Source organism: Oryctolagus cuniculus, chromosome 1 (genome assembly GCF_964237555.1).
Source record: "Oryctolagus cuniculus chromosome 1, mOryCun1.1, whole genome shotgun sequence".
NCBI classification, from domain to species: Eukaryota; Metazoa; Chordata; class Mammalia; order Lagomorpha; family Leporidae; genus Oryctolagus; species Oryctolagus cuniculus.
In genome coordinates this window covers 111,205,273-111,226,675 of record NC_091432.1, presented here as the reverse complement: position 1 = coordinate 111,226,675, position 21,403 = coordinate 111,205,273, and the positions used below count along the sequence as shown (strand labels likewise).

Sequence of the window (21,403 nt, the reverse complement as noted above, 5' to 3'; positions counted from 1 at the left end):
TTAAAAAATTTATTAAAAGAAAATCAGAGAGCTCCCATATGCCAGTTCAGTTCCCAAATACCTGCAACAGCCAGAGCTGGGGTAGGCCAAAGCCAGGAGCCCAGAACTCAGTGCAGGTTGCCCACGTTGGTGGCAGGAGCCCAAGTACTTGAACAGTCACCTGCTGACACCTGGGTGCACATTAGCAGGAAGCTCAGACTTGAACCCAGGTGCTTTGACAAGGGATGCTGGCATCTCAGGCACTGACTCCATTGCTGCTCCCAACGCCAGTCTATAGCCGTATCTTTTCTAATTCCGTTTTTTCCTTGAGCATTTTGAAGTGCCATCTTACAGAGATGGGAGTACTTTATATGGAGGCTTCAGTGCCACCCCTCAAAGGGAGCCTTGAACTGCTTGTTTTCTTCCACAGTCCTATATAGTGTCCGGGAAGGACTACCCCCGTGTGGAGTTGGACACCCACGGCTGTGGCCTGCGCTGCTCAGCCCTGAGCGACCCTTCTCAGGACCTGCAGTTCATTGTGGCCGGAGACGACTGCGTCTACTTGTACCAGCCTGATGAACGTGGGCCCTGCTTCGCCTTTGAGGGCCATAAGCTCATCGCCCACTGGTTTCGAGGCTACCTCGTCATCGTCTCTCGTGATCGGAAGGTTTCCCCCAAGTAAGGACCCAGGGAGAAGGGAAGGGAAAGAGAGAGACTTGGACTTGTTGTCCCCAAATTATCCAGATTTTAAAATCCTAATGGCTGGGTCTTGCCAGTCTCCTACTTCGGTTTCACGTAGATTGCACTGCACCTAGACGTCCTCTTTGCTGAAGAATGTGTGGTTTTGCTGCAGATAAGGGATGCTCCCATCTCAAGCACTGACTCCATTGCTGCTTCATTTGCTGAGTGGCCCTGGTATACTAGAGTGTTCCAGGAAATTTGGAATTTATATTGATTTTTTTTTTTTTTTTTACTCTTTAGCCAAATTGGACAGAGGAACAAGGGATTGAGGTAGCGGAGAAATTTGAAAGTAGTGAGAATGCAAAGCACAGTTGTGTTTTTCCAGAGCCCTGTAAAAGGGGGAGGTGGGGACTCTTGCATGGTGGCAGTGCTCCCTAGTTGAAGTTGGTTTGTTTTCGTACGGCACCAAGCACAGCAGGCGTCAGATGATCACTTGTGAGATGGGTGGATATCTGTCTACTGTCGGGATTCATGGTAGGGTCCCAGAGATAAGATCAGGCCCTTGTGCTTTCTTTCTGCACCTGCCAGCACAATGCTGGGTGTTACAGGGTGAGCTGTACAGGTGAGCAGCCAAAGTGGTGATTTGTTCTGAGAGGAATGCGCAGCACCACACTTGTCCCAGGAAAGAACTGAAGGGGAGTGGAGATGGGGGATCCACATGTCTGATGCTGTCTCTTTCCTATGCAGGTCAGAGTTTACCAGCCAGGACTCGCAGAGCTCCGATAAGCAGATTCTCAACATCTATGACCTGTGCAACAAGTTCATAGCCTATAGCGCTGTCTTTGAGGATGTAGTGGATGTGCTTGCTGAATGGGGCTCCCTGTACGTGCTGACGAGGGATGGGCGGGTCCACGCACTGCAGGAGAAGGACACACAGACCAAACTGGAGGCAAGGCCACCAGGTTCCCAGAGCTAGCACAGGCTCAGAAGCAGCTGCGGGAGTAGGCTCCCTAGTCACTTTGCCCAGGGTTTCCCTTCCCTTGGGGTCACTGTCTGACTCAGTGTCCTTAGCTAAGGTAGAATCACAAGATAAATGGCCTGGGATGAGGCTTTAAGGGCCATAAGTGCCCAGAGCCTGAGCCCACTCTCAGGGTCCACTTGGTTGGCAAAGACCAACCAAGATGAGGTGGGTCTGTGGGAGGTCTCACTGTGCTGAGGCTCTGGGCAGGTTGCAGCTGCAGGACTGTCTGGCTTGTGTGTTGCAGGTGCATGTTGGGAATGGGGTCTTTTCAGGACTGCTGCTCCCAGTTTTCTAACGTCTCTCCTCTTCTAGATGCTGTTCAAGAAGAACCTATTTGAGATGGCAATTAACCTGGCCAAGAGCCAGCATCTGGACAGTGACGGGCTGGCCCAGATCTTCATGCAGTATGGAGACCATCTCTACAGCAAGGGCAACCATGACGGCGCTGTCCAGCAGTACATCCGGTCAGTCTGGAGGCACTGGGGATGTAGCTCTGAACAGCAGGCAGCCAGATGGCTGAGACCTGTGTGGGGGAAGGGCTGGAACTCCATCCCGAACGGCTCATATTTGCCATGGAAACTGCACCATCTCATAGGGGAGGATGAGGTACCCTATTGGAAAGGCAGTGTTTAGGGTTAAATCCAATCAGTATACAATTGAACTGATGATGACCTCCTATTTTAAACTTAAGCCTAGCCTTTTTAAAGATTCATATTTCTTGGTTCTTTAAAGGAAAAAGAGAGTTTATCTCTTGTTTCCTTTTTTTTCTAAAGATTTATTTTATTTACTTAAGAGGCAGAGTTACAGAGAGGCAAAGACAGAGAGAGGTCTTCCATCCGCTGGTTCACTCCCCAGTTGGCCGCAACAGCCAGAGGTACGCCGATCTGAAGCCAGGAGCTTCTTCCTGGTCTCCCATGTGGGTACAGGGGCCCCAGGACTTGGGCCATCTACTGCTTTTCCAGGCCACAGCAGAGAGCTGGATTGGAAGTGGAGCAGCTGGGACTTGAACCAGCACCCATATGGGATGCTGGCATCACAGGCAGAGGCTTTACCCTCTATGCCACAGTGCTGGCCCCATATCTCTTGTTTCTATACTGTTTTAGAAATCTGGCCAGCTTTTTTCTTTTTTCTTATTTTCAACCAAGTTTAAGAACCAATTTCATTCTAGTTAGGATGACTACTTCCCAGACAGATCAGAGACTGTTGTTTGGTGTGGTGGTTAAGACACCGCCCGGGACACTCACATCCCATTATATTGGTGTTCACGGGTTCAAGTCCTGTCTACTCTCCTGATTCCAGCTTCCTACTAACACATACCCTGGGGGGCAGAGGTGATGGCTCAATAACTGGATCCCTGCCACCCATGTGAAAGACCTAGATTGATTTCTTGGCTCCTGGCTTTGGCCAGGCCATTCCCAGCTGTTACAGGGGAGTGAACAGGTGGATAGAGCTTGCTCTGTCTCTACTTCTCAAATAAATAAAATAAATAAGTTGTTTTTTTTTTTTTTTTTAAAGAAAAGATGCCTGCAGGTGAGGATGTGGAGAAAGGGCAATTCTCATACCCTGTGGTTACAAGGTAAATTGTACAGAAGTTCAGGAAAACAATACAGAGGTTTCTCAAAAAATTAAAAATAGAGGCTGGAGGGGTGGGCAGTAACTTAAGCCACTTTGACACCAGCATCTCACATGAGTCCTGGTTCGAGTCCCAGTTGTTGCATGTATGATCCAGCTCCCTGCTAATACACCTGGGAAGGAAGTGGAAGATGGCCCGAGTGCTTGGTCCCTGCCACCTATGTGGGAGACCCAGATAGAGTTCCAGGCCGCTGAGTCCAGCCTGGCCTAGCCCTGGCTGTTGCAGCCATTTGGAAAGTGAACCAGTAGATATCTTTTTTCTGTCTCTCATATTCTTTCTGTGTGTATCTGTCTCTCTTCCTTTCTGTAACTCTGCCTTTCAAATTAAATACATAAATCTTTAAAAAAAAAATAAAATTACTATGTGATCCAGTAGTCCCACTGCTGGGTATGTACTCAAGGGAAATGAAATCAGTCTGTCGAAAAGACATGTGTCCTCCCACATACAGTGTTACAGCACCATATGTGATAGCCAACGTATAGGATCCGCTGAGGTGTCCAGCTGATGAGTGGGTAAAGAAAATGTGGCACATAGACACAGTGGAATTCTGTTCAGCCATTAAAAAAGATGAAGTCCTGTCATTTGTGACATGGGTAGAACTAGCGGTCATCATGGTCAGTGAAAAAAGTCGGGCACAGAAAGACAAGTGCAGCTGGTCAAGTGGTGGTCCCCGGAGGCTGGGGAGAGGGGTGGGAAAGGTTGGGCGATCGGAGTTAAGTCACAGAGAAAACTCTCACATCTGTTACACAGTAGGGTGACTGTAGGGACTGATAATGGATCATGTATTTCAGAACTACAAGAGGAGATACTGAATGTTTTCATCATGAGAAAGTGATGTGTTTGAGGAGATAAATGTCTTTACCTAGATTTGGAATTACATGATGTACACATGTGTTGAAACTTCACATGGCACCCCATAAATATGTACCCTTTTCCCCCCTAAAGATTTATTTATTTATTTATTTGAAAAAGTGGCAGAAGTAGTGCTTCCATCTGCTGGTTCACTCCTGAAATGACCACAACAGCCAGGTCTGGGCCAGGCCGCAGCCAGGAAACTGGAACTTCTTGCTGTTCTCCCACATGGGTAGCAGGGGCCCAAGTATTTGGGCCATCATCTGGGCCTTCCCAGGCACATTAGCAGGAGGCTAGATTGGAAACAGAGAAGCCAGAACACGAGCCAGCACTCTGGAACTGGGATTGGCATGCTGGTGTCCTAAGCAGGGGCCTGACCCACTGCACCACAACGCTGGCCCCTATTGCAGTTTTTACTTGTCAGTTGAGGAAAAAAAAATAAGTGATCCAGGACCTTGGTGCGCACTGCAGCTCACAGTCTAGCAGACTGGTATTACCTGGGACTGTCAGAAATGCAGAATCTGGGGCCTCCCAGGCCTACTGAAGCAGCTTGCATTGTGACATGCTCTGCAGTGATTCTCATGCACGCAAGTTTGAGAAGTGCCCTGATGCAGATGATGTTTGTGTCTCTAGAACCATTGGGAAGTTGGAGCCATCCTACGTGATCCGCAAGTTTCTGGATGCACAGCGCATCCACAACCTGACCGCCTACCTGCAGACCCTGCACCGACAGTCTCTGGCCAATGCCGACCATACCACCCTGCTCCTCAACTGCTATACCAAGCTCAAGGACAGCTCAAAGCTGGAGGAGTTCATCAAGGTGCAGGGCGGTGTTGGGAGAGGATTCCAGGGGGTCCCCGTTGTGCACTGGGGCTTCCCCTTCTGTAGCCGGGCATGAGAATGCAAAGGCTGACCTTAATCTGGAGACCGGCACCCTCTGTAAATGGGGAGCACAGTAGCTGTCCTGCTGTTTTTCTCCCATCTCCCCTCCTTGTTTTTATGGTACCAGAACTCTTCATGTATCAGGCCAGAGAAGTGACGTTGAAGAAGCTGTGTCCCCAGGAAGGCCTGAGAGGCAGGCTGTCCTCGTGTTCCCCAAGCCTGGGCTTTAGTACCCCTTAGGAATCTGTCTTAACACCGGCTGCTTGTTTCCTTTCCCTTCTCCAGCCACCTCTGTGCGAATGACTCTGTCTGGTGTCTCCCTGGCAGACAAAGAGCGAGAGTGAAGTCCACTTTGACGTGGAGACAGCCATCAAGGTCCTCCGGCAGGCTGGCTACTACTCCCACGCCCTCTACCTGGCCGAGAACCATGCGCATCACGAGTGGTACTTGAAGATCCAGCTCGAGGACATTAAGGTGGGTGAGATCCTGACTCGCTCAGAGCCCTGTTCATCTTGAGGACGCAGCAGGAGGCTGCGTGAGTCAGGAGCAGGTGCTAGCCAGCCTCTCACCACCCCGCAGAATTACCAGGAAGCTCTTCAGTACATCGGCAAGCTGCCTTTCGAGCAGGCCGAAAGCAACATGAAGCGCTATGGGAAGACCCTCATGCACCACATCCCAGAGCAGACGACCCAGTTGCTGAAGGGACTCTGCACTGACTACCGGCCCAGCACAGAAGGCCGAGGCGACAGGGAGGCTCCAGGCTGCAGGGTGAGGCCTTTGGTAGAGCAGCTGTGGACAGCCAGGATCACTGTAGGGGCCTCCTGGGAACCGAGCCCACTCACCCTGCCTCCCCTCTCCTCCCTTGGTGTCCTAGGCCAACTCGGAAGAGTTCATCCCCATCTTTGCCAACAACCCGCGAGAGCTGAAAGCCTTCTTGGAGCACATGAGCGAGGTGCAGCCAGACTCCCCCCAGGGCGTCTACGACACGCTCCTCGAGCTGCGCTTGCAGAACTGGGCCCATGAGAAGGAGCCCCAGGTGAGCCCCGGCCAGACGCTCGGGTGTGCTGGAGAGCAGACTCAATTCTTGGGGGCTGCCTTTTACTACACTCATTCCTGAGACCAGCGGTGACCCCTCATCCACGGGGCTAACTAGGGCAGGGGAAACTGGGCTGAGGGGAAGAACCCGCTGATTGGCCTGCTTCCAAGAGACCCTGTGAGTCTTCTGCATGTCCAGCAGCTCTGCCCTCCTTCCTCCCCAGGTCAAAGAGAAGCTTCACGCAGAGGCCATCTCCCTGCTGAAGAGCGGCCGCTTCTGTGATGTCTTTGACAAGGCCCTGGTCCTGTGCCAGATGCATGACTTCCAGGACGGGGTCCTTTACCTCTATGAGCAGGGCAAGCTGTAAGCATCGGGAACTTCCCGAGAAGGGGAAGGATTCAGGGAGTGTCCCAGGGACACTGAGCTGTGCCCTTGCCCGGCCCCAGGTTCCAGCAGATAATGCACTACCACATGCAGCATGAGCAGTACCAGCAGGTGATCGCCGTGTGTGAGCGCCATGGCGAGCAGGACCCCTCCCTCTGGGAACAGGCCCTCAGCTACTTTGCCCGCAAGGAGGAGGACTGCAAGGAGTACGTGGCGGCCGTGCTCAAGCACATCGAGACCAGGAACCTCATGCCGCCCCTTCTAGGTACTGGGAGGGTGGGGTCGGGAGTGCTCGGCTGCCAACCACGAAGGGCTCTGTGGCCAGGGCCCTTCCGCTCTGTCCAGAGCTTGCTGCTCAGCTCACCCTATTGTTTCCTTTCGGACCCCCTCTCAGTGGTGCAGACCCTGGCCCACAACTCCACAGCTACTCTGTCTGTCATCCGGGACTACCTGGTCCAAAAACTGCAGAAGCAGAGCCAGCAGATCGCACAGGATGAGCTGCGGGTGCGGAGGTACCGAGAGGAGACCACTCGCATCCGCCAGGAGATCCAGGAACTCAAGGCGAGGTACCTAGCACCTGTATGTACAGGGGGAGGGGAGGAGTCCAGGCTGTGATCCTGTTCCTCATGGGGTATAGTAAAAACACATCAGAGGCAGGAAGACAGGATTGCATGTGTGTGTGTGTGCATTTTTAGTCTTGAAGAGGTGTTTATTCAAGACGGATTTGTTTGTTTGGAAGGCACAGCATTGGGGCAGTGCTGTGGCGTAGGGGGCTAAGTTTCCGCCTGCTGTGCTGGCATCCCATATGGGTTCCAATTCTTGTCCTGGCTGTTTCTTTTCCAATCCCGCTCCCTGCTAATGGCCTGGGAAAGCAGTAGAAGGTGGTCCAAGTGCTTGGGCCCCCATACTTGTGTGGGAGACCCCGAAGAAGCTCCTGGTTTCAGATCAGCTCAGCTCTGGCTGTTGCGGTCATTTGGGTAGTGAACCAGCGGGTGAAAGGTCATTCTCTTTGTGTTTCCCTCTCTCTGTACCTCAAACGAATAAATAAAATCTTAAAAAAAAAAAAAAAAAAAAAAAACATCAGAGAGACAGAGAATGTTGCATCTACTGGTTCACTCCCCAAATGACCACAGTAGGTAGTTCTGTGCCGGGCCAAAGTCAGGAGCCAAGAACTCCATCTGTCTCACCTGAGTGGCCCAAGGGCTTGGGCCGTCGCTGCCTCCTTCCCCGGCATGTCAGCAGGAAGCTGGATTTGAGCAGAGCAGCCGGAACTCAAATGAGCATTCTCATATGGGACTCTAGTGTGGCATATGGAGGCGTAATATGCTGTGCCACAGTGCTCCCCTTGAACGTGTGGTTTTTATTTCTTTTAACTTAATATTTAATTTATTTTATTAGATAACATTTTAAATTTATATTGCAGTCAAAGGCTTAATGGTTTTACCAAATAAAGAGTTCAATAAATAAATTGACCATAGTCCAGCAGAAAAATAGGCAGGGGTTATAAACAATAATCGACTTAAAAGATGTTTAACTTCACTCTTAAAGTCAATTTTATTTTACTTATTTTTTTCAGAACTTTTTTTCTTAAAGGTTTATTTGTTTGAAAGGCAGAGTTACAGAGAGGCAGGTCTGTGTGTTCTGTCTGCTGGTTCACTCTTAAACCAAATGGCCACAACAGCCCGAGCTGGGCCGATCCAAAGCCAGGATCCGAGAGCTTCTTCTGGGTCTATCATGTGGGTACAGGGGCCCAAGGACTTGGGCCATATTCTGCTGTTTTCCCAGGCCACAGCAGAGAGCTGGATCAGAAGTGGAGCAGCCGGGACTCAAACTGGCACCCATATGGCATGCTGGCAGAGCCAGTGGCAGCTTTACCCACTATGCCACAGTGCCAACCCCTAAATTTTATTTTGTTTAATTATTTTTTAAAGATTTACTTATTATTTGAAAGAGTTAGAGTCGGGAATTTTCCATCCACTGGTTTACTCATCAGATGGCTGCAATGGCCAGGACTGGGCCAAGCCAAAGCCAGGAGCCAGGAGCTTCATCTGAGTCTACCACATGGGTGCAGGGGGGCCCAGACTCTTGGGCCATCCTACCCCACTTTTCCCGGGCCATTAGCAGGGAGCTGGAATAGATGTGGAGCAGCTTCAACGTGAGCTGGCGCCCATGTGCTATCTGGCCCCATAAAATAAATTTTAAATAGTTACGAAATCATTAAACTATGGTAGTATATCATTCCTATCAATTTGACACAGATTGAAAACAAAATTTGATAAAATATTTGCAACAAAACTAATACAAGCTTTTTAAAAAAATTTTAGCTCCCACATAACAAGGGAGAACATGCAGTATTTGTCTTCTGTGTTGAAGATCTGTTTTAATGGAGGAATTCCAGAATAGCTTATTACACAGATCATTATTTATGGGGCTTTGGGGGATATTATCTTGTAGCAAGTACTTACTTTCTCTCTACTTATTTTCTAGTTGTTCTAAACACACATCTAAGTTGGGATTAGAATCTGTTCTGAGCTTGGCTTTAGAAAATACATGAAGTGGGAGCTGGCGCCGTGGTGCAAGTAGGTTAATCCTCCGCTTGCGGTGCTGGCATCCCATATGGATGCTGGTTCTAGTCCCGGCTGCTCCTCCTCCAATCCAGCTCTCTACTATGGCCTGGGAAAGCAGTAGAAGAAGGCCCAAGTCCTTGGGCCCCTGCACCCACATGGGAGACCTGGAAGAAGCTCTTGGCTCCTGGCTTCGGCTTGGCACAGCTCTGGCTGTTGCGGCCATTTGGGAAGTGAACCAACGGAAGGAAGACCTCTATGTCTCTCCCTCTCACTGTCTATAACTCTACCTCTCAAATAAATAAAATAAATCTTAAAAAAAAAAAATACACGAAGCAGATTAGTTACATGTCAAACCCGACTCTTAGTCTTATGTGCGCGTAACCTTGTAAAACGTTTATTAGAGAACAACAATTTATTGATTCCACAAATATTTACTGTGCCTGGATCACGTCCCAGGCCCTGCTTTCATGGCACTCATGTCGAAGAGGGAGACACAGACAGAAAGCCCTGAGGTAGGCCAACTCTTCTAGTGTGTGAGGTGGTGGCAGGTTCTGAGGAGAAAATGGAGGGAGAGTGGGGAAGAAGTGTGTGTGACAGTTTTAGATGAGGTGCCCAGGACAGGCCTCCCCCAAAGGGTCACAGCTGAGTGCAGACCTGGAAGGCAGTTTCCTGGCACTTGAGAAAACTGTCCCCGGGGGTGACTCGGGCTTGCCCAGAGCATGCAGAGGCTCACTCCAGCCCCAGGGCTGCCGTCCTCAGCCGCCTCCCTTGAGGTGAGACGAGCGAGACAGGGACCGCTCCCAGTGTCCTCCAGCCACCCTCTGTCCCCCCGGGCTGTGGCCCTGCCCTCACTCTCGGCCGCTCCTGTCGGTCTCCCTTGCCTGTAGTCCGAAGATTTTCCAGAAGACCAAGTGCAGCATCTGCAACAGTGCCTTGGAGCTGCCCTCGGTGCACTTCCTGTGTGGCCACTCCTTCCACCAGCACTGCTTTGAGAGTTACTCCGAAAGTGATGCCGACTGCCCCACCTGCCTCCCAGAAAACCGGAAGGTCATGGATATGATTCGGGCCCAGGAACAGAAACGAGATCTCCACGATCAGTTCCAGCACCAGGTGGGATGAGTGGGCTAGGTGGGGCAGGGGATCCCCCAGTGTCACAGAGTCCCTGGGGCACTGCGGGGCTTGGCTCCTCTCCTCATTTAAGAAATGTCACTTCTGTTACGGTTCTTCCCTCTTCTCCTGCAGCTCAAGTGCTCCAACGACAGCTTCTCTGTGATTGCCGACTACTTTGGCAGAGGTGTTTTCAATAAACTGACTCTGCTGACCGACCCGCCCACAGCCAGACTGCCCCCCAGCCTGGAGGCGGGGCTGCAGCGGGACCTGCTCATGCACTCCAGGAGGGGCACTTAAGCAGCTCGTGAGAAAGCAGGTGACGGCAGAGGCCCAGCGGACCGATGGGCGCTGAGGTGGCTGCGTGGAAGGCTAGGCAGACGTGCCCACAGCTAAGGAGCCCAGGGGCCTTCTTTTCCTGCCTCGTCCTGCAGGCCCCTCCCTCCTGCTGATGAGCAGTTAGAGCATTCAGGCCCGCGGGGGCGGGCACCTCGGCAACCTCTGCGTGTGGACAATAGCAGCTTTATTCTGCACCCAAGAGCGCCAGGCTGTGCTTGGGTCCTTACTATAAATAAACGAATATCATGATTTGGGGGGGTGGAGGATTTTTTCCGGGGACTTCCTGGTGGTTCGTAGCTGTGCCTAATGTACTTCCCTGTGTTCTAGACTCCAGTTCCTTCCTGTGGAGCCCCTGCAGGTCGTGTTGACTTGAGACCTCACTGTGGTGTGTGTGAGGCCTATGGCCTCTGCTTCACTGAGCACTCTGCAAAAGCCTAACGACTGAGCACCCAGAATGCCTCTTGCTCTTTCGTTTGGGTCAGATATTCTGCCTTCAATAGAAGGCAGATTCTGGGGGAAGCCTTGGGCTCAGCCTCCCTTCCTAAGGCGTTCTTGCTGTCTTGCTGGCCTCATGACCTGGTGATGAACAGGAGAAAAGGCCTTCTGTGGAGCCAGCTGAAGCTGATGCTGCTGTGGAATTTGGGTTACACTTCCTGTGAGAGTAGTCTTCCTACAGGGTGTTTATTGACATGGGTGTTTTAAGTTGAAGGCAGCTGTGGTGTTTGTGACACTATAGAAGCAGTACTGTAGTGACCGTGAGTACACGTTGGACCAGCTCCCCTGGGTCTGAGTCCCAGCGGCGCTTTTCACTTAGGGCAGGGCGTGTATGGGGGTCATAAAGGCCTGAGCGGTAAACTGGGGCCCAGGGTTCGCACACAGCTGCTCAGTTCACGACTGTGACACTACTGGAGAAGCTAAGCCTTCTCTTCCACCAACAACAGTGCTGTTAGCTCCCACTTCATAATTATGGGTTTTTTAGATTTATTTATTTGAAGGGCAAGTTACAGAGAGAAGGAAAGACAAAGCTCTTTCATCCGCTGGTTCACTCCCCAAGTGGCTGCAACAGCCAGGGCTGGGCCAGGCCAAGGCCGGGAGCCAGGAACTCCAACCGAGGTCTTTACTGGGTGGCAGGGACCCAAGCCCAGGCTTTTCTTTCTTTTGTTGCTTTTCCAGGCATGTTGGCAGGGAGCTGTATGGGGTCGCTGGCACTCCTGTGAGATGCCAGCTTTGCAGGCAGCAGCTTAACCCCAGTGCTTCAGAGGTGCAGCCTCTAAGCATGACTAATTTCTGTGAACATATTTCCTCATGTGAAAAACAGAAATGCGTTTTTGTTGTTTTGCGGCCTGTCCGCCGCCGTCATGGGTCGTGTGCACGTCCTGGGAAGGGCCTGTCCCAGTCGGCCCTGCCCTGTCCCCACCTGACTGAAGCTGACGGCTGAGGACGTGAAGGAGCAGATTTAGCAACTGGCCAGAAAGGGCCTGGCGCCCTCACAGATCGGTGTGAGCCACACAAGTGCGTTTTGAGACAGGCAGTGAAGTCTTGAGAATCCTGAAGTGCAGGGGTCTCGCCCCTGATCTTACGGAGCATCCCTGTCATTTCATTAAGAAAGCTGTTGCCGTTCAAAAGCACCTTGAAAGGAACAAAGAATAAGGATGCTAAATTCGCCTGATTCTGACAGCCAAGTTCACCGACTGGCTCGAAACTACAAACTAAACAGGTCCTCCCTTCCGATCGGAAATATGAGCCATCCACAGCCTCGCCCTGATGGCGTAAACGCGTCTATGTACCAAGCAATAAAATCATTGTTTAACAAAAAAGAAAAAATGCTGGAGCGGCCCCCTGGTGCAGGGGGTGAAGCCGACGCCTGCGGCACCACATCCCATGTGGGCGCCGGTTCAAGTCCTGGCTGCTCCGGTTCCGATCCATCTCCCTGCTAATGCGCCTGGGAAAGCAGCAGATGACCACGTCTTTGGGCCTCTGCACCCACGTGGGAGACTCTTGGCTTCCGATGGGTGCAGCCCCGGCCATTGAAACCATTTGGGGAGTCAACCAGCGGATGGAAGACCTCTCGCTCTCCGTAACTCTGCCTTTCAAATAATCTTTAAGAAAAAAAAGGGGGGGGGCAGCCACATATTTAATAAAGGAATAGAAATGCGGCTTGCTTCAGGGTCCCAGCAAAGCTAGGCTTGGACAGCGCAAAAGCGGCGCTGGGTGAGTTGCAGTAACTGGGGAGAGGCCGCTCCGGGGAGCATGGGTGCTCCTTTTCCACCCGCGCCTCACGGTCCCCCGGGGGGTCGTAGGCGACCACTGGGAAGGCAGTTTACTTCACGGGTAGAGCTGGGACTCCGGCCCAGCCCTTGCATCAGCAGGCCCGCCCGGGTCTCGAAGGCGGGAACCTCCCCTCAGGAGAGCCCGGGGCAGTGGGCAGCGGCGCAGAGGGTAAGGGCCGCTCTGTCGCAACAGCTCCGACTCCCGCCCAGAACGGGGCCCTCCCCTCCGAGGGCGGGCGCGGAAGTGACGCCGGGCCCCGTGCAGGCCCAGAGTCTGAGGCCGCAGGACGGGCTCAGGGCCCACGTGCCCCGGGCTCCCGCCGGCCGGAGCCCACGGCCTCCCCGGACCCGGGTACCTTGGCGGCACCTCTGGCCTACTGCCTGAGCGGAGCCATGTCCGGCACCGGCAACGGCAATGACGAGGCTTCTGCAACGACGGTGAGTTCTGAGCTGGTGACCCGCTTACTTCGGGCTTCCGGATGAACCGTGCTACGATTGGCCCTAGGTTGTCGTCCTCGGACGCCTATTGGTCAGAACGGGCATCCGTCATTTTGTTTTTTTCGGTGTACACGGTTTTTAAAGGGCCAGTAGCTGGATTGCCGGTTGGAAGGACAGGCAGAAATCATTAGGCGATGGGGCGGGTTCAAGAGTAGAAGGAGCGTTTCAAGCTGTTCCCTGCCGGCATCTGGCTGGGTTTCCTGCCAGGCCTGAAATGCATGGTTCTAGATTGGAGCGGGGAAGTTTGCGGGGCGAGGCAGATGCGAATGTAGCCACCTTGGGAGGCCCTTCCGCTTTGACGCCGCCGGATCCCCTGCGTGCTGGAAGTGCGCCTTCTCCGATTTTCCGCCGTGGCAGCCCCTCAGCCCCAGCGTACTCCCACAGTCACCAGCAGAGACACATCACTGAATTACTACCGTGGGGTGGGGTGCGGACACCCCTGGGCATTCTCAACATTCCTAGCCTGCCTACGGGGCTGTGGGCTTGTGCACACGCTAGTCCCAGAACGGTGGCGGCCAGTGCTGGCCTGAGATAAGGAAGAGACGGGGCGGCTGCTTATCTGCGGCCTGTTGGTGCAGAATGAGATGCTTGGCTATTGCAGCAGGAAGATCTGGATTCTAGCTCCAGCTCTCCCCGTTGTTTCTAAGTCACTTCACCCTGTAGAGTCGCACTTTGCTTCTGTGACATGATCCCGGGGGTGCCTGCCCCATCTCCCTAACAGGTAGACAGCAGCAGTATGCAAAAGCAATAGCTGTAGCATCTCCAGTGCTCAGTAAATACTTTTGGATGGAACGGTCTGATTTGCATAGGCTATACAGACTCTGTGAACTTAAAAGATTGCTTGAACCTGGCAGTTCTGGAACCCAAGATTCTTTTCTAGGAGACTCTGTTGCCCAGAAGTCAGTGGCCATGTTTAGCACTTCAAGCCTAGCCCAGTTTTCTTTTTTGTTTTTTTTTTTTTTTTTTTTTTTTTTTTTAAGATTTATTTGTTTATTTGAAAGGTAGACTTACAGAGAGGCAGAGGCAGAGAGAGAGAGGGAAAGTCTTCTATCCACTGATTCACTCCCCAAGTGGCTGCCACAGCCAGAGCTGTGCTGATCCGAAGCCAGGAGCCAGGAGCTTCTTCTGGGTCTCCTACGTGGGTGCAGGGGCCCCAGGACTTGGACCATCTTCTGCTGCTTTCCCAGGCCATAGCAGAGAGCTGGATTGGAAGTGGAGCAGCCAGGACTAGAACCAGCGTACATATGGGATGCCGGCACTGTAGGCAGCGGCTTTACCCACTATGCCACAGCGCCAGCCCCAGGCCTAGCCTAATTTGCAGAGGGTCTCCCAGGGTTGATTTATTGGAGGAGTGATCACATAGGGTAGAGTCCAGGAGTCGCCTCCTCCAGCAACAGAGGCCCCAGATGTCTGGCTGCAGAAGCACTCCATCAGAAGAACCCAGAGCAGGGAAAGTTGACATTATTTACAGAGGTCGTCTACTGACGTAGAAAGAATTAGGACCCTTGCCTTAGACTGAAGCACCCAGTTCTGCCTGCTTGGCACTGAACACCTTTGTCCAGGCTGCTGTGGCATGAGGAAGAGGTGTGTCCCTGACATCGCGGTATTTCCTCGTCAGTGAAACCAGAGGCAGCACTCAGTGTGTGTGAACTTCAGGCAGCTCAGCCTCGCCGTCTTCGAGCACCTCTGGGGCAGAAGAAACTTGAGTCCAGACCTAAGATCAACAAGCAGGTCCTGGTGGGATGCTGTGCCCAAGCCACAAGGTCGGGCCAGGACTGCACACCACATCTGCCGAGCCCCCTCCCATGTGTGTGCATTCTGCCAGATCAAGGGACCCTTGGTGTGGCAGCTGTGGGGTAGCGCCTGGCATCTGGGTGACACTGGAGCTTTCTCCAGTGCTGCTCTGCTTTGGACAGTCAACCTCTCTCCAGTGACTCAGCACAGTTCTGCTGTGTGGCCCCTGCTGCCCTGCCCTGGCCAGCTGCAGGGCGCACCCTCCCTGTAGCCAGGCTGATGGTCCTTATCTCTCTCTGCACCTGCCTGTGTGCAGCACTCCCTCTGAGAACTGCCTCAGCCGGCGTGGGCTTGGGGGCGCAGTGTCCTGGCTACAGCAGGGCGGTAACAGCAGATCCTGCTACTGCTTCTCTGGCTCCCTGAGGAGGCAGAAGGTACTGAGGAAGGTAAGGGGGCCGTCTTGCAGCATTGCCCCCACCCTGAGGCCCGGCTGAGCCCAGGCCTGGGGTTCTGGTTCTTGGATGAGCTGCTAAGCCCCAGTGGGGACGGTGACACGAGGACTCTTTCCGCAGGAAGCGAGCAGCCCCAGGATGAGAGTGATTCGAGTGGGCACCCGGAAGAGCCAGGTGAGTGCTTGTGCTGCCGTGGAAGTCTACGGATGGCTGCTGCTTGCAGTATTGCAAGGTGTGGGTGCCAGGTGGTTCGTTCCCTGTGTAGGAATTTCTGGGTGGGCATTAAATTCCGTGGGGACTGGCAGAGTGCATTCTGCGGAGAGAGTCCCTGGGCTGGGAAGTCGTTGGGGTGCAGAGTACGCCCAGGCCAGGCGCGTCTCATTCCTAGGTGAGAATTCCAATCCTTCAGGGTCTTCCTGGTCCTGTGAAGCTCTGAGCTTGGGGCAGTGGCCAGGGAAAGGCGGGACTAATCAGCATCTCTGCCCCCAGCTGGCTCGCATCCAGACGGACAGTGTGGTGGCAACGCTGAAAACCTTATACCCTGGCCTGCGGTTTGAAATCAGTGAGTTTTCCAAAAGCAGCGTGGGAGGTGATGGGAAGTGAGTCCCTGCGGAGGAGAGCGCACGGGGATTTTGACTTGGCCCATCCTAGAGGCCCAGTGGCCGCTAAGAATCGTTCTTGGCTGCTCTCCTCCTCCTGGCGCCTCCAACTCTGACACCCAGGGCTGGTCTGGGCATCATTCATCTTCTGCTTTGGGCCTTCCTGGTGGCTGGGTTGTGCCTTCCTGCTGGATGAGGAAGCTGGATGGCTCGCTTCCCAGGGGGCAGGGACTGGGGCCTGTGTGCCTCTGTCCCACCCTGGGCTGGGCTCAGGAGGGCTCCATAAATGCAGGCCAATGAGCACCTGATTGACTCTCTCCACAGTCGCTATGTCCACCACGGGGGACAAGATTCTTGATACTGCACTTTCCAAGGTGAGAGACTCCTTCCCCCAGGCCTTGACCCCGTCTCGCCTGTCTGTCCCCCAAGAGAGTCATTCCTTGGCTCGCTCTTGCTTGGCAGATTGGGGAGAAGAGCCTGTTCACCAAGGAACTGGAACATGCCCTGGAGAAGAACGAGTGAGTGAGGACAGGAGGGCCTGGGGGGCACCCACCTGTCTCTTGCTGGCACCACTGTGTGTTACGAACCCATGTCAGCCAGGCTCAGGCGGGCTGGAGGGGCTCCCGGTGGCTTCCTGAGGCTCCAGTCAAGGACAGCGTCCTGGTTCTGAGTCATCCAGCTGCCTTGGAGGCGAGATTGGCTGAGGGCGCTGGGATGGAAGGGAGGCTGGGAAGAGAGCCTGGAGTCCCGGAAAGGCCTGAACGGCCCTAGGCCACGCTGCTGAGGGAGAAGTGGGGGTGGCAGAGGAAAGGTGGGGGCAGCTGCTTGGACCCCTCCTCATTGCCCCTTCTCCCACCTTTCCAGGGTGGACCTGGTGGTTCACTCCCTGAAGGACCTGCCCACTGTGCTTCCTCCTGGCTTCACCGTGGGAGCCATCTGCAAGTAAGTCCTGCAGGGCGTGGGCCTAGTGGGAGCTTTGCTTTTCCCTTTGGGACGTGGCCCTCTGCCTCAGGAGCTGTTCCCGCTGTCCTAAGGAGGGTCGAGTGTGGCAGAAGACAGTAAATGCCCGTTAGTTGGCTATTAGTAGAGGTAGCCTGAACTGAAGTCTGTCCCTTACTCTGCCTTTCTCTCCTTGCCTAGGCGGGAGAACCCCTGCGATGCTGTTGTCTTTCACCCAAAATTTGTTGGGAAGACTCTAGCAACCTTGCCAGAGAGGAGGTGAGTGAGGCCTGCGTGGGTATCTCGTGGGACGTGCATCTAAGAAGGAGGGAATGCGGGCAGAGGAAAGGATCGGTGGCCCATGGTGTGACATCTGATTTTAAACCCCCTCTCCGAGCAGTGTAGTGGGAACCAGCTCCCTGCGGAGAGCAGCCCAGCTGCAGAGGAAGTTTCCACACCTGGAGTTTAAGAGTATCGTATCCTTTTTGAAGAAAGAGGGGCAGCAGCCAATGAAGACGTGGGCCAGAGGGCCCTGGGGGTCTTCACAGTGCAGGGGCAGCGGCCGCTCTGTCCTTCTGTCCACCCACCCTGCCATCTTTTGTTGTTTTTTCAGCCCCAGGCAGGTGCCTGGCACCGGGGATTCTAGTGAGTGAGAGAAACACTGTCCCTGCCTGTAGGGAGTGTACATTTTAGCTCAGGAGACAAGACCAGCGTGATCATACAAACACAGAGCAGTACTGAACAGTGATGACGTATGGGACGTTTAGACGGTGCTTCCATTACTGTTGTTTATGCTACCATGGTTTGATTTGACAGTGGCTCCGCAGTACATTTCATAGGACTAATTTTAAAAAGAATGTATGCTAAATGCTCTACTCGGTAAAATAGGGAATTCTCTGGAAGCTTCTGGCTGGAGTATAATCACAGTCTTGGGTGCTAGGGGAGGCTCTCAGATGTCTTGCAACCTTGGGCAAGTTACTTTAAACGCCCATTGTCCTCATCTGTAAAATGGGGATAATCACACCAGCTGCCTCGCAGGCTTGTGAGGGCAAATAGCTGGCACCTGGGAGCACTTTGGACCACCACCACGTGTTAGCTGCCGTCACTAAGTGGGGGACTGGGCGGTGCGTAGAAGTCAGCCAGAGAGGGCAGCACGAGGCTTCTCATTGTCCTTAGCACCTCTCCGCAGAGGGGAAACCTCAACACCCGGCTCCGGAAGCTGGACGAGCAGCAGGAGTTCAGTGCTATCATCCTGGCTGTGGCTGGCCTACAGCGCATGGGCTGGCACAACCGAGTAGGGCAGGTATGGCCTGTGCCTTCCCCTCCCCAGTTCAACTGGACTCCTTTTCCTGCCTGAATCCTCTTTCTGACCACCCTACATTTGGCACTATAAGCTGGAAACAGGTCCCAGGATGGCACCAGACTCTCAAATGTGCCGACCCAGGCTTTCAAAGTGGTAGGGAAGCTCCTCCTCCCCGCTGAGCGCTTTTGGGCGCCCTCATCTCAAGTCTGTGACCCACTTGCTCTTCACAGATCTTGCACCCTGAGGAATGCATGTACGCTGTGGGCCAGGTACGCTTGACTGGGGAAGCCGCGTGTTGATGAACTTCTTCCGTTATTTTCAGCTAAGAGGCTGGGCTCACACCTTCTACGTCTGCATCACCCAAAATAAAATACTCAGGGAGGGCTTTGGGATGCTGATGGTCCACAGGCCTGGGAGCAGCTGGGGAGGGGGGGTGGGTTCCATCCTTAGCTCGGTTGGAGAGAGGTCAGCCTGAGGTCTTAAGCTGTTTTTCCCATCAGGGGGCCCTGGGAGTGGAAGTTCGAGCTAAGGACCAGGACATCTTGGATCTGGTGGGTGTGCTGCACGATCCCGAGACCCTGCTTCGCTGCATTGCTGAAAGGGCCTTCCTGAAGCACCTGGTAGGGCCCGAGGCTCCCCCGTGGAGGGCGGAGGTTCCTTAAGTGCGTGTTGTGGGTAGGGGTCACTCCCTGTTGGTGGCTGCTGCGTATGGAGGAGCCAGGTCTGGGCCCTCCCTCAGCTGCCTTTCATCTTCGGGTCTGTGCATCTGAGAAGTGTGGTCCCAGGGTGTTAGGGGCCCTGGAGCTCACAGAACCTCTGGTTGCAGGAAGGCGGCTGCAGTGTGCCAGTGGCAGTACACACAGCCATGAAGGATGGGCAGGTAAGCAGGGACCCTGAGGACGGGGAGGTAGCATAGTGGCATCCCCGTGCACCCGTCTCTAAGGAGTCCCTCCGACGAGGCTGAGACAACCGTTTTCTTAACCAGCTGTACATGACTGGAGGAGTCTGGAGTCTGGATGGCTCCGACACAATGCAAGAGACCATGCAGGCCAGCATCCAGGTCCCTGCCCAGGTACAAAGCCAGAGGGTGAGAGGGAGGAGTGAGCAGTGCGACTTCCCTGTCCCCACTAAGTCCCACTCCCTTCTGTCCAGCATGAAGATGGCCCGGAGGATGACCCCCAGCTGGTAGGCATTACTGCCCGGAACATTCCACGAGGACCCCAGTTGGCCGCTGAGAACCTGGGCATCAGCCTGGCCAATCTGTTACTGAACAAAGGAGCCAAGAACATTTTGGACGTTGCACGCCAGCTGAATGACGCCCACTAAGCGGCCGTGGGCACAGGTGCCTGCCTGGGCTGCCGCTCCCCGGGGAGGACGTCGGCCGAGTGCCCTGTTCTCACTGGGAAGTGGTCACTCCAGGAGGAACTGCGGGGTCCCTGACCGCCGGGGACTCGCCTCACCTAGGGGCCTTGCCTCCTGCTGCGTGGGGGCCTCATCTCTAGAGAACACAATGCAAGCCACAGCCTTTGAATGTAACCAGCCCCGGGAATAAACCAGCTGAGGGCGGCTCTCCGGTTGTCTCGTGGTGCGGTCGGTGGAGACGCAAACAGGCACAAACCCCTTTGACCCTTCCCCCCGAATTCTGGAACACCGCGTTCCTGCCGCAGTAGTTCTGCCCGACACGGTCCCCGGATACCGCGGAGAGCCCCCCACACACCTTAGAGCCCCCCGGCTCCTGCCTCACCCGGTCCCGGCACAGCCTTTCCCGTTAGCTGAACCCCCGCCCCGCCCCCTCAGGCAAGTACACGGAAGCGCTTCATTTAAAAAACCAAATCCTTTAATAAACAAAATGAGTCCATCCGAAACTCCCAGTCTCTGGTTCTCCGACGAGTTAGCTGCAAAGTCCCAATCAAGCCACCGGAGGCCGTCCGGACGGGGCTGGTCTGAGCGCGCGGGCCGCGCCGCCGCCGCCCGGCAGTCCTCCGGGCAGTCCCCCGCCCCGCCGGGGCGAACGGAGCCGGGCTGTGCGGCCGCCAACGACGAGAGGGGCAGCGCGTCTCCCGCCGAGGCCTGGAAGCCGCAGACGGGTGTCCCAGTCCTGGGCTGCGGCCGCCGAGGGCCTCACCTTCAGGGCTGCCCGCTCGGCCCCGCAGGCCGTCTTCCGCAGGCGCCGCGGCCGCCCCGCAGCCCCGCAGCGTGGGGCGGCTGAGTCACGAGCCCGGCCCGAGGCGCGTGCAGGTGCGCGGCGCGGGGGAGGGGCAGCGGCCGTGGCTCAGCTCTTTCCGTGAGAGCGGTGGTGGCCCTTAAAAGGGCCTTTGTGGTGGCGCGGGGCGGGCGGCCGCGGCGCGGGCCCCTCAGTACTCCTGCGAGGCCTGCGTGGCCTTCTTGCCGCCCGAAGGCGCCTTCGGCCCCACGGTGGCGCTGGTCTTCTTGGGCAGCAGCACGGCCTGGATGTTGGGCAGGACGCCTCCCTGGGCGATCGTCACGCCGCCCAGCAGCTTGTTGAGCTCCTCGTCGTTGCGGATGGCCAGCTGCAGGTGGCGGGGGATGATGCGCGTCTTCTTGTTGTCGCGCGCCGCGTTGCCCGCCAGCTCCAGGATCTCGGCCGTCAGGTACTCGAGCACGGCCGCCAGGTACACCGGGGCGCCGGCGCCCACGCGCTCGGCGTAGTGGCCCTTCCGCAGCAGCCGGTGCACGCGGCCCACCGGGAACTGCAGGCCGGCGCGCGAAGAGCGCGACTTGGCCTTGGCGCGGGCCTTGCCGCCGGTCTTGCCGCGGCCGGACATGGTGCGCGAGGTAGAACGGCACGAAGCGACGCCCGGACGGAAGCCCCCAACAGCCAACCGCCGCAGTCCAACTGCCGGCGCGCGCGCGGCGGGGCCGCCCTTATATGCCCCTAGGGCACACCCCCTGCGCTCTCCTGATTGGCTCTTTTTTCTAGTACCCGCCTCCGGTTGGCTGAGGTTAACCCTTCGGGGACGCGCCTCGGCTGAGGGAGCGCGCCCGCCGATTGGTCGAATTTGAAAACCTTTTGCCCGGGTAAGAAGGTGAGGAAGCGTGCGGGCCGGCTGACAGGCAGCCACTCCGGACGCGGCCAATCCGCGCAAAGCGCGCGAGATTTAAACGT

At 55.0% G+C, this 21,403-nt stretch overlaps 3 protein-coding genes and 1 pseudogene across 8 annotated transcripts in view; 3 read left to right on the top strand and 1 right to left on the bottom strand.

Annotated features, from left to right (window-relative positions):
* VPS11 (VPS11 core subunit of CORVET and HOPS complexes) overlaps positions 1 to 10,730 on the top strand; it is a 28,803-nt gene extending 18,073 nt beyond the window's left edge. For all 3 annotated transcript variants that reach the window (XM_051837700.2, XM_002722708.5, XM_070079425.1), the window contains 12 exons: positions 410 to 657; positions 1,408 to 1,609; positions 1,994 to 2,145; positions 4,800 to 4,986; positions 5,376 to 5,522; positions 5,628 to 5,816; positions 5,923 to 6,084; positions 6,308 to 6,447; positions 6,531 to 6,733; positions 6,863 to 7,034; positions 9,923 to 10,145; positions 10,278 to 10,730. In XM_051837700.2, coding sequence (XP_051693660.2) covers positions 410 to 657; positions 1,408 to 1,609; positions 1,994 to 2,145; positions 4,800 to 4,986; positions 5,376 to 5,522; positions 5,628 to 5,816; positions 5,923 to 6,084; positions 6,308 to 6,447; positions 6,531 to 6,733; positions 6,863 to 7,034; positions 9,923 to 10,145; positions 10,278 to 10,442 — 2,190 coding nt within the window. In that variant the 3' untranslated portion in view covers positions 10,443 to 10,730. The remainder of the gene's footprint in view (positions 1 to 409; positions 658 to 1,407; positions 1,610 to 1,993; positions 2,146 to 4,799; positions 4,987 to 5,375; positions 5,523 to 5,627; positions 5,817 to 5,922; positions 6,085 to 6,307; positions 6,448 to 6,530; positions 6,734 to 6,862; positions 7,035 to 9,922; positions 10,146 to 10,277) is intronic.
* A 228-nt stretch (positions 10,731 to 10,958) lies between these two features.
* LOC138850763 (small ribosomal subunit protein uS15-like) lies at positions 10,959 to 12,305 on the top strand (annotated as a pseudogene).
* A 675-nt stretch (positions 12,306 to 12,980) lies between these two features.
* HMBS (hydroxymethylbilane synthase) lies at positions 12,981 to 19,846 on the top strand. Of its 4 annotated transcripts, none has more exons than XM_002722723.5 (14): positions 12,981 to 13,189; positions 15,556 to 15,609; positions 15,925 to 15,997; positions 16,359 to 16,408; positions 16,497 to 16,552; positions 16,899 to 16,976; positions 17,175 to 17,252; positions 17,374 to 17,449; positions 18,163 to 18,276; positions 18,507 to 18,545; positions 18,777 to 18,896; positions 19,103 to 19,156; positions 19,262 to 19,348; positions 19,429 to 19,846. In XM_002722723.5, exons 1-14 carry the CDS (start codon positions 13,145 to 13,147, stop codon positions 19,600 to 19,602), a joined length of 1,098 nt encoding a protein of 365 aa, XP_002722769.1. In that variant the 5' UTR covers positions 12,981 to 13,144; the 3' UTR covers positions 19,603 to 19,846. The 4 variants fall into 4 exon arrangements, with proteins under 4 accessions (XP_002722769.1, XP_008248720.1, XP_069935548.1 ...); XM_008250498.4 differs by lacking the exon at positions 12,981 to 13,189 and adding an exon at positions 13,411 to 15,429; XM_070079447.1 differs by lacking the exon at positions 12,981 to 13,189 and adding an exon at positions 14,461 to 15,012.
* Positions 19,847 to 20,095: 249 nt separating this feature from the next.
* On the bottom strand, positions 20,096 to 21,150 carry H2AX (H2A.X variant histone). Its single transcript, XM_002722709.5, has one exon. The coding sequence runs from the start codon at positions 21,060 to 21,062 to the stop codon at positions 20,631 to 20,633; it is 432 nt and encodes a 143-aa protein (XP_002722755.1). The 5' UTR covers positions 21,063 to 21,150; the 3' UTR covers positions 20,096 to 20,630.
* Between the last annotated feature and the right edge of the window lie 253 nt (positions 21,151 to 21,403).

Excerpts from the sequence above, each read along its gene's own strand:
- HMBS (XM_002722723.5), top strand. The coding sequence starts at position 13,145 with ATGTCCGGCACCGGCAACGGCAATGACGAGGCTTCTGCAACGACG. Across the intron at positions 17,450-18,162 it reads ACCTGGAGTTTAAGAGTATC|AGGGGAAACCTCAACACCCG; the intron begins GTATCCTTTTTG and ends ACCTCTCCGCAG. Across the intron at positions 19,157-19,261 it reads CAGCCATGAAGGATGGGCAG|CTGTACATGACTGGAGGAGT; the intron begins GTAAGCAGGGAC and ends TTTCTTAACCAG.
- H2AX (XM_002722709.5), bottom strand. The coding sequence starts at position 21,062 with ATGTCCGGCCGCGGCAAGACCGGCGGCAAGGCCCGCGCCAAGGCCAAG.